The 15,816-nt window shown below is 35.5% G+C and overlaps 1 protein-coding gene across 1 annotated transcript; it reads left to right on the top strand.

The window, feature by feature from the left end:
- The first annotated feature begins 6,788 nt into the window (after positions 1 to 6,788).
- LOC118499685 (submaxillary gland androgen-regulated protein 3B-like) lies at positions 6,789 to 15,111 on the top strand. Its single transcript, XM_036021698.1, has 4 exons — positions 6,789 to 6,942; positions 10,720 to 10,787; positions 14,557 to 14,667; positions 14,758 to 15,111. The coding sequence occupies exons 2-4, from the start codon at positions 10,734 to 10,736 to the stop codon at positions 14,938 to 14,940; spliced, it is 348 nt and encodes a 115-aa protein (XP_035877591.1). The 5' UTR covers positions 6,789 to 6,942; positions 10,720 to 10,733; the 3' UTR covers positions 14,941 to 15,111.
- Positions 15,112 to 15,816: the final 705 nt, after the last annotated feature.

Here is a 15,816-nt window from a genome sequence, read left to right on the forward strand (position 1 = left end):
AAATTGGCAATCATATTCACACCCTCCAAACATATGTTAAGTGTACACAACATACCAGGACTTAATTCTGGGAACATGAATATGGAATAAACTACAATACTTTCCACACTTCCCATTTGCTCTTTATCCCATGAAACAAGTTGTCCATGAATATCAGACTTGCCTAGAAAAATGGATATGAGAACGGGAATTTATAAACAGAATTAACGAGGACCAGGATTAAGAGTTCTATAGGGAAAAGAAATTAATAAAGGTTTTACCTAGAAGATTATTAGAGAAAATATACCTTGAAAATAATAAAAACATTTAGTTTCTTTTATGTAGCAAACTCTGTTCTCAGGCTTCACATGTAACTATTTAATACTCACCATTACTTATAAGATAATTCCCATCATTATTGACATTCTACAGATAGGAAAACTGAGACACATGGAATTTAATCAACTACCAGAACACATAGTAGGTAAATGAAGGGCAGGCATTCAACCTGGCTGGTGTGGCCCATACTCTTACTTTTTCACCATTAATGACATCTAGATGCCTAAGACATCTAGAATGTAAAAACAAACAAGGAATCAATCGTGATGGTCCAGTCAGCTTTGTGTTCTGCTTATCCTGGACTTTTATACAACAAAAAGTTTTACTCAACTAGGACTGCACAAACTCTACATAAGTGTAATTCAGATGGCCTTTACCATTAGATACAGTTGGAGCACATTTCTCCTAGAAACACAAGTTCTTCTGTATATTTATTGTTGTATAGTAAAGAGGAAGAGGAAGAAAAGGAAGAGTGGAAAAGGAGGAATTGGGGGTTTGGAACAGGACTGGTGGTGAGAAAATCAAAAGGAGGACTGAAAAAAAGGTAGAATCATGAGGGAAACCCATTCTTAGACCAAAAGAAAGACAGGGAAAAGCAGATAGAAAAAGGGGCAATCAGAGGTTACAGTATTCATGAAGCTATTCAAAAAAGCCAAGAAAGAAAAAGGTTTAAGAATTTATAAACATTTAGAGAAAAGAAAATAAGAATAATAACTACCTGGATGACACAATGCTTAGAAATAAGAAACTTAATAATTGTCCAAATCATAAAAAAGTTAAGGGGTGAAAAGTGAAACAGCAAAATGAGAGGTTTCCTGTTAAACAGGCTATAAAGCAACAGGTCACTGGCTTGAGAAGGTATAGGCAGTCAAGAGCATAAATTATTATACAGTTGAAAATAAGGAGGTTGATCATTTTAGCTTTGAAAATATGATAATAAAACGCATATTGAAGACGAGGCAGAAGGAATTAGACTTTCAAAGAATAAGGTTGTTTTTTATGAGGAATAAATGAAATGGATTTGTCACCCCCTTGGCTCTGCTTCCCAATTGTGGTTAGATTGTACTACTGTTCCCAGTCATTTGCTTCCACCGCCCCTTATAAAAAGAGGATTATAGATTTCCACTCAATGCCATAGGGCTGCAGGGCATCGCGTCTCTACTTCACAGTATGCATCATTGACAAGCGGGCACCCTGACTTGCTTGTGGCACTGCAATGTGAGCTCACAGCACGTAGGCAACTCCTAGGCAGCAATCCCATCATCCTGCTCTTCTTGTTTCCTTTACACTACAAGAGTTTCAAGTCCTAACTGGAGACTGTTTCTTCTTCCATCTGGGTCTGGAATGAGAAACCACACACAACAAAATCTCGAAACACGCTGCCCTCAGTTGTCAACATGTGATATGAGAGAAATAAACATTTGCTTTTGGTAGTCACTGAAATTGTTGTTACTGCAGGAAAGACAAATATCACAGAGTCCGTTTCTCTCCCAAACTTCTAACAGACGATTCCCACTGCGGTGAAAGCCTGGGAGGGACATTTGGACCTTCCTCTTTCTTCCCTTCTCTATGGCTGCTGTCAACCAAACAGTAGGTAGTTGGCAATTATAATTTTTTTTTCTTATCATCAGCTCTCAAAATTATATAAGCCTTAGGCCCCTCCAAATCTAGATCTGCCTCTAATGGGAACAAAAGGGAGGTATTTATTTTAACTTTACTATTTCAAAGACGAAAATAAAGCCCTGACAGGTTAACAAACTTTTGCCCAAGGCCACACTATTTACAGGAGGCAAGATCAATTCTGAAACTGCAGTCTTTTGATTTCCATTTCAGAGAACAATACACCATTACCCCCCCAAAACATACGGTTGTTATTTAAGGTATTTATACTATCTCTTAGGTGATGAACATATAACTTTCATTCTTTAAATAGACTTATTTTCTAGAGTCCTTCTTTATTTTTTTAAGATTTTATTTATTTATATTTTAGAGAGAGGGGAAAGGAGGGAGGGAGAGAGAGATCAATGTGTGGTTGCCCCTCACATGCCCCCAGTTGAGGACCTGGCCCCCATCCCAGGCATATGCCCTGACTGGGAATGGAATAGGTGGTGACCCTTTGGTTCACAGGCCCACATTCAATCCACTGAGCCACCACAGGAAGGGCCCTTCTTTATTTTTTTACACATCTTACCAATAGACTACGAATAATTTTTAAAATAAACTTGAAAGAAAGAAGGGAATCCTACCCTTTGAAAACAGCATAGATGGAACTGGAGAGCATTATGTTAAGTGAAATAAGCTAGGCTGTGAAAGACAAGTACCATACAATCTCACCTATAAGTGCAACCTAATCAACAAAACAAACAAACACAAAACAGAACGAGAGACATGGAAATAAAGAACAAATGGACAGTGACCATAGGGGAGGGGATAGGGAGAGGGGGATAACAGGGGAAAGAAGGGGAAGGGGCAAGCAAAGGTACACAAATAGAGGACTCATAGGCATGGACAATGTGGGAGTGAGGAGGGCAAGGTAGGGGTGAGCAATGGGAAAAAAGGTGGGACAACTGTAACTGAACAACAATTCTTTTAAAAAAGGAAAAAAATAAACCTTATTAAGCATGTGTGATGTGGTCCTAATACTAACTCTACCCTTCTAGTTTTTTGCATAAAAAAACAGGATATTCATTTCTTCCTCACTATGTCTTAGAGTCATTTTGCATATTAAATTAAAAATAAATATAACATGATTTATCAACTAACAAATGTGTTTAATTTACTTTTTGCATTTTAAAAGCATGGATCTAGTTTACAGAGAAAACTTGTATACGGCCAGATTTTTTTTAAAAAATAAAGTGTGAAAAAGGTAGTATATTTTGAGTAATAAAATGTAGCCAGCAATATTCCCCAAGAGAGATCTTCAAAGAGGAACTAAAATCCTTTGGTTACCTTCTTAGAGTTACCTATTAATAAAATTATAATTAAAAAGGCTACTCTATACTTATTTTCATTCACAGGCTGGAGCCAAATACATAATTTAGAAGTGATACATTTATACGCCTTCCACAGGTCCAAAGACACAGTTGTACTGTTGCCCACAGAGCAGCAGACTGCAAATATGTTGCGGCATGACTGAGTTTAATTTGGTTAAATACAATTATTCACGAAAACATTTTTATGTCTGACACTTAAGTCTCTGACTTCACTGTCACCTTGAACGTTCAGTGACATAGAGATATTAATTTATTTAGCTACTGTTCTAGAAAGTATTTACTCAGGATCTTTTAAAGCCATGAATTAATTAAAGATTAACTTGAGTGACTGTTTTCTTCTTAACAGACATGTGCTTCCGTGGCTTACGTTTCTCTGAGCCTTTGTTGGCCACAAGGTCACTCAGAAATTATCTTTCACCTTTGCCAATGTTCATCCTAAGTCCTTCAAAGCCAATGATCCATTACAATGTAGATCGTTCCTGGATTTAAAATACTTTCTTTAAGAGTATGTGGCATTGAAACAAGAAAGAAGATACACTTCTCTTTTGACATCCTGAATTATTTTCAGAGAAGCGAGTAGCTTTTCACCATTAGGACATATTAATTGTTCAGTAACTGATTAAGCCCCAAGTTTAGCAAACCAGTTATACAGTTTATTACACTTGATTATGTCATCAGAATTTTTTAAGGCAACAAAATGTGACAAAGCAAATGCATTTTTAAATTAAGTGCAATAATTTAAAACTAAGATCAACTCTCAAAATGTGGCTTCTTTGTTCTGACACCATCTCTGACTCCCCAAATATTTTTAACACACCCAACATTTAAATACTCTGTGAGTTTGACAACTATGTCTGACATTAAAATAAATGTAGTAGGCATTAAATAAATGTCAAATGAGTGAACAAATGAACTATGGAATAGCTAAACTCCATTACATGGAAATTATAAATGGCCACATTTTCAATGAAGATACTGATGCCCAATGGGTTGAAATAGTTTATCTGATATCACTCTGCAAATAAATATTGGTATTACACTTTGAAGAAAATTACCTGACTATAAATGCACTTTAATCTCTGCAGCATACTAACATATAATGTTAATGTATAAAGGTTATTTATTTTTTCAAGTGATGGATACATTCTATTTTTTAAAACTTCATTATGGGGAATTTAAAATGTACAGAAATAGAATTGTACAATGAATATCTGTGTACTCAATATCTAGCCTTAGTTATGGAATAATAACTAATCCATCATGCTTTATCCATACCTCAGTTCGCTACCCCTCTCCCAGAGTATACTTAAGCAAGTCCCAGTCTTCAGATTCTATCTGTAACTATTTCAGAATGTATCTCTTAAAAAACAGGACTCTTGTTTGTAACAAAATGACCATACAATTATTTCACTTATAAACATTAATTCCCTTAGTAATATCAAATAACCTGTTGGGTGTACCAGTTGTACACTATGTGTGAATAGGACCCAAATAAGTCTACACATTGTGGTTAGTTTGGTCCATCTTTTCATTTGTTTAATCTTCAGTTTCCCTCCATCTCCTTTCTCTCTGCAATGTGTTGAAGAAGCTGGGTCATTTGTTTTGTAGAGTTTCCCACTGCGTGGATTAATTGAGGATTGTTCTTCCCATGGTACAGTTTAACAAGTTCCTTTGTCCACTGTTTTTTTCTTATAAAATAGTAATTAGATCTAAAGACCTTGATTGTATCTAGAGGTTTGTTTTTTTCAGGACTTTCTTCAGATCTGGTGTTGTCTTCTTTTATTAGGAAGCATACAATGTCTGCTTGTCTCTGTACATATATTTAAATTAACTTAAGATATCTTATGTGTTTATTCATTGTTTGATAAATGGTTATATTTATCAGAACCCAGCTTCATCTTGTTGTTTTGTATTTTTTCCATTGCCATTTAGTCCCCTTAAACCTCTCCCTCCAGGATTCACCACACTATAGTCCATGTCCATGAGTCCTCTGCCCTTTCTGCTCAGTCCCTGCATCCCCTACCTTCTCCCCCAGGGCCCCGCCACTAGCTGTTACCTGCTCTCCATCTATGAGTCTATCTCTGTGTTACTTGTTAGCTCAGTTTGTTCATTCAATTCCACATATGAGTGAAGTCATATGGTATTTGTCTTTCTCTAACTGACTTATTTAGATTTAGGAGGTACCACAGAGTATTGGTGAACTCAGTATTCAGGTCTTGAAGTGAGCAGACTTAGGTTCATTAGTATCTCTGTGTAAGATGGAGATCATAGCAAAAACTCATTCCATGTTGCCATGAAGTAAATGGTAAGAACTTTTTAAACAATAGCAATATTATTATACATAATTGTAAAAACTATAAATTATAGAATCATCTAGCATAAGAAAACCCTCAAAGCCTGGATTCACTAAAATATAAAACTTTGACTTTCTCATAGATACACACTTCAAAATAAAAATATATCCATATGATGTTCCCATAATTGAAAATTTTACATTGCTACTTTCTTGTTTAATTAAATTTCTCTAGTTAATTATGGCAAACAACGTGTGACTTTCTAAAACACAATCTCAGACCACTGTTTTAGTCTTCACTAACCAGAGGAAACTTCCTGTTAAAAAAATGTTCGTTTAAGTATCTTTTAAATAATCTACATATCTTGAAATAATCACAGACACAGAGAATTCAAGTACATTTAAGATTAAGAAACTATGACTCTAGGTTTTCCTTTCTTGCTATTTCCAAAATTAGATCAATTTTAATCCAAGCACTCATTTTTGTCATCCTTCAAAAACATTTACACAACTATGCTAATTTTACATAAATGGGAGAAATAATACATAGATTACCAGATATGTAGAAATACCTAAGAATAAAATAGTAATACAACTTTACTACTTCAACTAAAAAAAGGAGTAGAAACATTAAACCCAAAAGATATAGAACAGTGATCCAAAACTTGGGCAATATGTTTAAGACTCTCAGTACATAACTGGCCGCAGTGCTCTGTGTGTGGTATTTAGTAACACTGATTTAATAACAATTTCTAATTTTAATTCTACATTTTATCCCCCCAAATTATGTCTCTATTGTATTAGAGTTTGCTTTAAAAATAACTTGACATTTTAATTTCTCATACAATGTATTTAACTTTTAGATAAAATAAAAAACATGGTAATCATAACATATGATGAAAGATGGCCCATTACAATTACTTGAAAAAGAACAGCTTGAGCTTTTCTTTAAAATAAAGAGGCAACAGTGCACCACAAACTCCAGATTATTTTATTGAAACAAAAGGGCATTATGATTCATTGTATAATATATGTTCCTTCAGGAAACATGAAATATTGAATGGGTCAAAGCTCCTCAGAAATAAAAAAAAAATAACCCTTTAGAAAAAGATTGCCAAATTGGCAATGACACTTTTCTATCTTTGTTTAAATAACACCAACCTAGAAGCTTATTTCTTCCAACTAGCTTTTCCTTATTATCACTAGAAATCCATTGCAAAATATATAAGAGCCGCAGTTTCTTGTTCTTTCTCACCTTCGTCACCGTTGGAAAACCAACTGGGAGGAGATATTTTGACCAGCAGAATTCTCAGCCCTGAAAAGGATCCTCACACAAACGTAGGTACATGGAAACATGGAAGGAAGAATTTTTACTCTGAATACTAAACTTTTCTGAGACTTTTTTTAATTTATTGAATTTATTAGGGAGACACTGGTTAACACATTTATATACATTTCAATTATACATCATTCTATAATAATAATTCTATGTAATTCTATAATATATCATTTGTATATTGTAGTGTGTGTTCCCCACCTGCTGTCACGTCTCCTTCCATCACCATTGCCCCCCTTTCCCTTTCTTCCTCCCCATGCCCTCTTCCCCTCCGGTAATCACCATACTGTTGTTTGTGTCTATGAGGGGTTTTTTTGTTTATTTTTAGCTTAATCGCTTTGCCTTTTTCACCCAGCCTCCCAATCCCTTTCCCCTCTAACAGCTGTCAGTCTGTTCTCTGTACCTATGAGTCTGTTTCTATTTTGTTTGTTAACTTATTCTGTTCATCAGATTCCACATATAATGAAGTCATATAGTGTTTGTCTTTCTCTGACTGGTTTATTTCACTTAGCATAATACTCTTCACGTCAATTGCATGCTGTTCCAAAAAGTAAGATCTCCTTCTTTTTTACAGTGGAGTAGTACTCCGCTGTGCAGATGTACCACAGCTTTCTGACTCCTTCATCTGTTAATGGCCACTTAGGCTGCTCCCAAATCTTGGTGATGGTAAATAACGGCTGCAACAAACATAGGCTGCATATATTTTTTCAAATTCGAGTTTTGGATTTCTTTGGATATATTCCCAAAAGTGGAATTGCTGGGTCATAAATCAGTACCATTTTTAATTTTTTAGGAAACTCCATACTGTTTTTCACAGTGGCCACACCAATCTGCATGCCTACCAATAGTGCACAAGGGTTCCCTTTCTCCACATCCTCACCAAGACCTGTTGTTTGTTGATTTATTGATGATGGCCATTCTGACAAGATATTTCATTGTGGTTTTAATTTGCATTTTTTGGATGATTAGTGCTGTTGGGTACCTTTCCATATACCTATTGGCCATCTGCATGTCCTCTTAGCAGAAGTGTTCAGGACCTTTGCCCATTTTTTTAATTGTATTTGTTGTTGTTGTGGCTTTTCTTGTGTTGAGTTTTTAAGTTCTCTATAAATTTTGGATATTAACCCCTTATCAGATGTATCTGATATGTTCACCATATCAAATGATATGGTCACCATATCAGTGGGAAATATCACTGACAAATATGTTCACCAATTCAGTGGGCTGTCCTTTCATTTTGCTGATAGTTTGCTGTACGAAAACTTTTTAGTTCCATGTAGTCCAATGTGCTTGTTTTTCTTCTGTTCTCCTTGCCCAAGGAAATATATTAGAAAAAATATTGCCATGAGAAATGTCTGAGATCTTACAGCTTATGTTTCCTCTAGGATTTTTAAGATTTTGGGTCCTACATTTAACCTTTAATTCATTTTGAGTTTATTCTTGAGAATGGTGAACAAGTGGTCTGATTTCAATTTTTTTCACAAATTATTCAGCTTTCCCAACACCATTTATTGAACAGACTACCTTTACCTCATTGTATGTTCTGCTTCTTTTGCCAAATATTAATTGACCATAAAGGTGGTGCATTTATTTCCAGGGTCTCTATTTTGTTCCACTGATCTATATGTCTGTTTTTATGCCAGTACCACCCTGTTTGTTCTGAAACTTTTAAAGATATCATTTTCATGGGCTTTTAGAGAAATTCATTTTTCACTAAAATAGCATGTGACTTACATGAATTTGGTAAGTCAGAGAATGCATTAAATCTTGTGAAATTCTATATGTCAGAGAAAAGCATTTATGTGAGCACTTAGGACAATTAATCCATCCAATTACACAATCAATCAATTCTTACCCTGATGTGCCTTAACATTTTTTGAGCTTCATAATGACCAGAATGCTATCACATGTACTCTAAGAGAATTGAATTGTTCTACAGCACATTTTTATTATTAGTTTTTGCCTTTGTTTTTTAAATGTTATCCAAGAATGTGTGATAGGAAAAGGAATACTTAAAGAGAAAGCTAAATGCATATATAATGGAATATTCAGTGAAATGTGTCCCTAAGATTCTTTTAAGACTTTGATTGTTCAGTCAACACTCTCAACTGATGAGCAGAGCTGACTACTAGAAAGCCAATCTTCACGGAGGTGCATGCACTGCTTTCCCAGAACAGAGGCTATCATGAACTTGAAATTCATTGTAAATTTGAAGCCAACTGAGAGTAAAACACCAGAATATATCCCCTTTTCTGTCTTGGTCTTTAATGTACATTATATGTATTTTTGGAAGTAACTTGAGATTGCTTATCATGGAATAAACTTAGTAGAATGTTATTAAAAATAGGCTATGTATTACATGACAATTTTTCTTTAAACTACAGTTTACCCATAAACAACATAGGGGTTGGGAGTACCAACTCCCCACAGTAGAAAAATCCAAGCATAACCTTTGACTCACAAGTCATCCTTCAGTATCTGCAGGGAGATTGATTCCAGGTCCCTCATGTATACAAAAATCTGTGAATGCTCAAGTCCTTTATATATACTACAGTGTAGAACAATGCATACAGTTGGCCTTCTGTGCCCACAGATTCCCAATGAGAAGATCAAAAACAGTTTTCAATCTGCAGTTGGTTGAATCTGTGAATGCAAATCTAGGGATATGGAGTACCTACTGCATATTTACTGGAAAAAACTGAATATAAGTGGACACTTGTAGTTCAAACCTGTTTTGTTCAAGGGTCAACTGTCTTTGAAATGCACCTTTTTTTTAATTTGAACATCGTGATATTTATAATAGGCATTGCATTACTTTATAGATTTGTATTAGAGGTATTAATATAACTGATCATATATTTTAAATTTTATTTCTTGGTACCCTGGCTGGTGTAGCTCAGTGGATTGAGTGTGGGAGCGAACCAAAGTGTTGCAGGTTCGATCCTAGTCAGGGTACATGCCTGGGTTGCAGGCCTGACCCCCCACCCCCGCAACCGCACATTGATGTTTTTCTCTCTTTCTCTATCTCCCTCCCTTCCCTCTCTAAAAATAAAATAAATAAAATCTTTTTAAAAATCTATGTCTCTCTCTCTCTGTCTCTCTCTCTCTCTCTCAAAACCAATAAGTAAAAAAAATTAATGTTTAAAAAAATTAAATAAATAAATTTTATTTCTTGGTGAAGAGATTAAGCAAAAAAAAAAAACTCAGAGACAAAATTATGGTCATTACCAGAGGGAAATGGGGGTGGAAGAGGCAAGAGAGGGGTAAAGAGAGGAAAAATGGTGATGGAAAGAGACTGACTTGTGTGGGAACAGACAATACAATATACAGATGATGTATTATGGAATTGTATACCTTAAATCTATATAATTTTATTGACCAATATAATCCCAAGAAGTTCAATAAAAAACAATAGATAATTTTGTTTCTTGGGACATCTCAATAGTAAGAAAGGAAAAGAATCAGCTTACAAGATAATAATATGAAAGTAAAAATCTTACTCATAAAAGCTTCTGTCAAATGAAACATTTTATCAACAACTTTTTTACCATTACTCTTGTGTTTAGCTTACAAGTCAAAAGTGAAAATGAGTTTCATCGTTCCATAGTTCCACATCATAAGCCTAACAGTGTTGCTGCATATTAATACTGAGTCCAAAATAAAATTAGACAATTTTCTTAAAAATGCTACAATACTATTTCTACACTATTTCAAATACCAGTGGTTGGGACACTTTTAAAAAAGAGGGAATATTGATTAGCCATTGTGCTTATTTTCAGGAGAAACAATAAGGATGAAATCACTGTGCTTAATCTTGGGCCTTTTGGCCCTTGAAGCCTGTTTCCTGGTAAGTCTTGTTAATCATATCTTCATATTTTTCATGCAGCTACTAGTCAGATTTTCCACATTAATGATACTACTATTTCTTATATATTAGCAGCTATCAATCACTGTTCTACTGCTTAATTTCCACTAAAATTATAAATCTAATTTAATTTAAATTTCCACACATAGCTCATGGCTACCACATATGACTGTGGAATTCTATAATATCAGACTGCATTATACAGACATGAATAAAATGGGGTACACATACATTAGCAACTTCACAAGTCAGGAAACTAATTTACTGCAATTTTTCCAATATACTTAATGACACTTTTGGAGTATACTTGAATATGTTCTTTAATTTTCTTGTGATTTTGTTTCCTCATCTACATAATGGCATAGTTAAAATAGAAAAATTTTATCAACATAGGGTTCATGCATCATCTACATCAGAGTAAACTGACTCACTTATTAAAAATATAGTAAGTCAAGCCACATTCCAGAATGAATGAGTGTCTGAGAGTAAGACCCAGAAATATGCATTTTTCCAAGGACTCATGCAACTTTTGATAAGCTATAAACATTTATATCAATAAACACCCTACCATGAGTAGAGGACAGATCAAGCACCACAGAAGCTTCTAAATATTCAAAGAGTATTCAAAATTTCAAGGGTAAAAAAAGCCACAAGTTTTCGTGTTCCAGAAGTAATAGAATAATAGTCAGCTACAAAGTAGGGATAGATTCATTCCAGTTTTGGGAAAAAGAGATTAATTCCAGAGTAATTTCTACCAAACTAAAATATGTAATATCAAGTGAAAAAGACATTTTAAAAAACTTTTTTTTCAGAAGAGACTAGGGTTAAACAAAGCAGGCAACATAAAATTATATCATTATGAGACATAAAGGAATTCTTCTATCTACTCTCAGAAACTTGCAAAACAGGCCAGGTTTCTCAAGCAGTCAGACCTTGGCCATATTACTAAGGCATTATAGATATGATATGATTTTTTAAAAGATTTTATTTATAGAGAGAGAGGAAGCAATGGAGAGAAGGAGAGAAACTTCAATGCGTGGTTGCCTTTCACACACATCCTACTCGGGATCTGGCCCTCAACCCAGGCATGTGCCCTGACTGGGAATAGAACCAGCAAGCCTTTGGTTTGCATGCCTGTGCTCAATCCACTGAGCCACACCAGCCAAGGCTAGATGTAATATGATTTCTGATAAACCAATAAAACATATTGACCTGTTTAAAAGGTCATATTATATCATTCTTATCTGATGCTAAAGTTTATATTTAATATTTTCATGTCCTCAGACTATGAGAAAAATACTTGCTTATTTTAAAGAATTAGGCACTGATTAGCCAATGATTTTTTTTGTAAAATAAATTTTAGAATTCCAATAATATAAGCAGTTTAAATAAAACTAAGCTTTTCTCCAGCTTAATTATGTGAAATTCATGATGATTAATAATTGATAATATGGGCAGGTAAATAGTAATATTGATTCAGTCTTCTTTTGAGTGTATTTTCTGTTATAGATAATTTTCTAAATGCTTTACAGACATCATCTCATTTAATCCTCAAAGAAAGCCTGAATCCCATTAAAGCATAAGTAATAGAATAATAACCAGCTATGAGGTAGGGATAGATTCATTCCTGTTTGGGAAAAAGATGAATTCCAGAGTAATTTCTACCAGAGAAAATTAATAAATATTAATCCCATTAAAGAATAAATACATTGAGATTCTAAGTATTCATGTCTAGCTGAACTGTTCCTAAACCAAGTAATGTAAGAAATTAGCTTCATTTTAGTCCAGTGATAGGGTAATTTTTCTTTCTATCTTCATCATTTTACCAAGTTCATTATCATTGTCCAGTTGTGAAAAGGGAGCTAATTACTGTGGCTGGGTTAAAAAGGTAGGAAAAAAAACAGATATTTACTATAAAGTTTTTTGTATTACACATAACTTTTAGATGAATACCTGGGGTATGCTTAGGAGATATGGGCACTTTCAGCAAAGTCACTGTCTCAACAGTGAAAATTATGTGAAATATTTTCCACACTAAGGATTTGGAGTTTTCGCCAATTAAAAATCAAGTCTTGAACTTTTCAAACACCCTGATCTAGCCTTTGGATTGTCAGCCTTGGGTCAAACGCCCTCCATAATTCAATACACTCTCAGTAGATAGTGAGGGCTGACATAACAGGTTCATAGCTGTGACTTGGCATTTTTTGTTTATTGGTGACACCAAAGAAAGTGTTTTACTGGCATGCTGGGGACAGAAGTCAGTTTGAAGAGTAACTAACATATGAGAAGTGGAACTAGTGTCAGCAAACCTAGACTACCCTTTCAGAGAGTTTTGCTATCAAGGACAGAGGTGAAGAGAAAGTGGTGACAAGAAAATGCATAGTTGAAAGGGGACCTTATATAAGTGGCACACAGGTGCTAGTTATCTTCTGGGAAAACAAGCCAGTTAAAAGGCACATATTGAAGTTCAGTAATAAAGGAAAAACTGACAGAATCCTGAAAAAATGCTTATAAAGAAAAAGGAAATATCCAAATACTTATGACTTTACAGTATGTGACCAGTAAATCAATAAAGTTCATTTCTAATTGCTCACATTACTTTGAACAGTAGAAAACATCAGCTTAGTAGGGTAGCTGAGGGCTAAAGAAGAGGTAGAGAACTTTAATAAAACTGGCACCAGCTTAGAAAAGTATAGGCTTCTGGGGAATGGGGTAGCATAAATCTAAGGCAGGTGAAGAGAGAGGCTCAAAAAGCATTTCACATTCACACAATCTCTAAGTAGCAGAGGCAGGAAACTGCCTCTCTTTGGGCAATTTTTGTACCTTCTAGTATCATAGCTACTTAATCTGTAGACTCACAAATTTCATGGTTGTACCCCTATAACTCCTACTTCAGCATATTGCACAAAGTAGGTGCTCAGTAATATATTTGACAACTTATTAGTTTCATAGTCTGAAACAATCTTGAACTCTTGAATGAGATATGAGAAATTTTCTACATTTGAAATTGATGCCAATGGCAGTCTCTACTATATGAGAAGGATGTGATTTAACTCAATTTTTATTTTCCATTCAATACTACCTATCTCAGCTTTCACTGAGTGCCTAGGCATTCACAGGACAAAAGAAAATCTCTTTCTCTCCTCTAATATAGACTTTCAAACTGTGTGACTTAGATAGATATAATATTTTCTCTTGCTGCATAACTTCCACAAACTAGTAGCTTTAAAAATCCATTTATTATCTCACAAATTCTATGGTCAGAATTCTGGCCTTGGCTTGGTTGGATTCTCTGCTCAGGGTCTGACAAGGCTAAAAAAGTGTTGCCAAAAGTATGTTCCTTTCTGGAGCCCAGGGTCCTCTTTCAGGCTTGTGTGACTATTATAAGAATTAATTCCCTTGTTTGTAGGACTGAGGTCCTTATTTGCTTGCTATGAGCAAGTGACCATTCCTAGCTCCTCTTGCCCATCTACCATTTATTTCCATGTGTTCCTCTACACAACATGGCTCTTGGCTCCAAAGGCAAGAGAAGAGCACTTGCTGCAGCTTCAAATCTCTCTACTTCTTCTGTCTCTGACCTGTAGAACCTATTGTAAAAGGCTCACCTGATACAGTCAGATCAGCATTGGCCAACAGAAAGCACAAGTCTTGGGAGCCATCTCAGAATTCTGCCTGCCACAGAGACTGTAAGTTCTTGGGCTTCACACTGGAATATTTAATTTAAAATTGTTTACTTCTTTTTTTCCCACAGCCTGGTGAGAGTCAGAGAGGCCCCAGGAGACGATATCCACCACGACCATTGCCTCCTCCTTTCCCTCCACAGCCTAATCCTTTTGGCCCAGGATTTGGTCCACCCCCTCCTCCTCCCCCTTATGGCCCAGGGAGGATTCCACCACCCCCTCCTCCTTTCCCTTGTGGCCCAGGGAGGATTCCCCCACCCCCTCCTCCTTCCCCTTATGGCCCAGGTTATCCATATCCACCTTTCCAACCTAATCCTATAGAATTACCAGGATACCCTCCCGAGTATATTACCTACTTAACCCCTGAAGTACAATCTACTACAACAAGCTCTACCACAACCACAGAAAAACCCACCAGCCCTACAACTACTACTACCCAAGATACAACCACTTAACCCAAGTAGTGCTACTTCACCCAAAGGCTTTTTTGATAAAATAGTTTCCAACTTGGGATAAGGATGAGATATTCCAGTAGTCCTAAACTGTGTAGATAAATAAGCTTACAAAGAAACCAAAACAACTCACATAAACATTAGGCTAACAAAGTGAAAATAAAGAGTTGAGCAATAGTCCTGGCCTGTTGTGTGTGGTTCTTTTGGTTGGAATGCTGTCCTATGGACCAAAAGGTCACAGTTTGGGTTTCTGGTTGGAGCACATACCCAGGTTGTGGGTTCAATCCCTGGTTGGGGTATGTATGAGAATGCAGCCAGTCGAAGTTTCTCTGTCACACTTCTCTCTCTCTCTCCCTCTCTCTCTCTCTCATTCTTTCTTGCAAAGCAATGAAAAAAATGTCCTTGGGTGATGATAATAAATAAATAAATAAATAAATAAATATGAAAAAGAAGGAACTATTATTACCTTTAAAAAAGAGTTCATACTCTGGTTTCTCTTCAGAATGCACAAATCATTTACCTTTTTTTAAAAAAAAAAGCAAATACCATATGATCTCACCTTTAACAGGAACCTAATCAATAAAATGAACAAGCAAGCAAATATAACCAAAGACATTGAAATTGAGAACAGGCTGACAGTGACCAGTGGGGAGAACGAAGGGGATTATATGGGAAAAGGGGGAAGGGTTTGCAGGAACAATTATAAAGGACTCATAGACAATAACAAGGCAGGGGGAGGGGGGAGTGGAAACAGGGGATGGTGGTAGGGAGGGATGGAGTGGTGGAGAAGGGTGGGTGGAAAAAGCAGAAAACTGTATTTGAACAACAATTTAAAAAATGTTAAAAAAGAACAAAGTACTCTCTACTTGAAAAAAACAA

Source organism: Phyllostomus discolor, chromosome 1 (assembly GCF_004126475.2).
Source record: "Phyllostomus discolor isolate MPI-MPIP mPhyDis1 chromosome 1, mPhyDis1.pri.v3, whole genome shotgun sequence".
Taxonomy (NCBI): Eukaryota; Metazoa; Chordata; class Mammalia; order Chiroptera; family Phyllostomidae; genus Phyllostomus; species Phyllostomus discolor.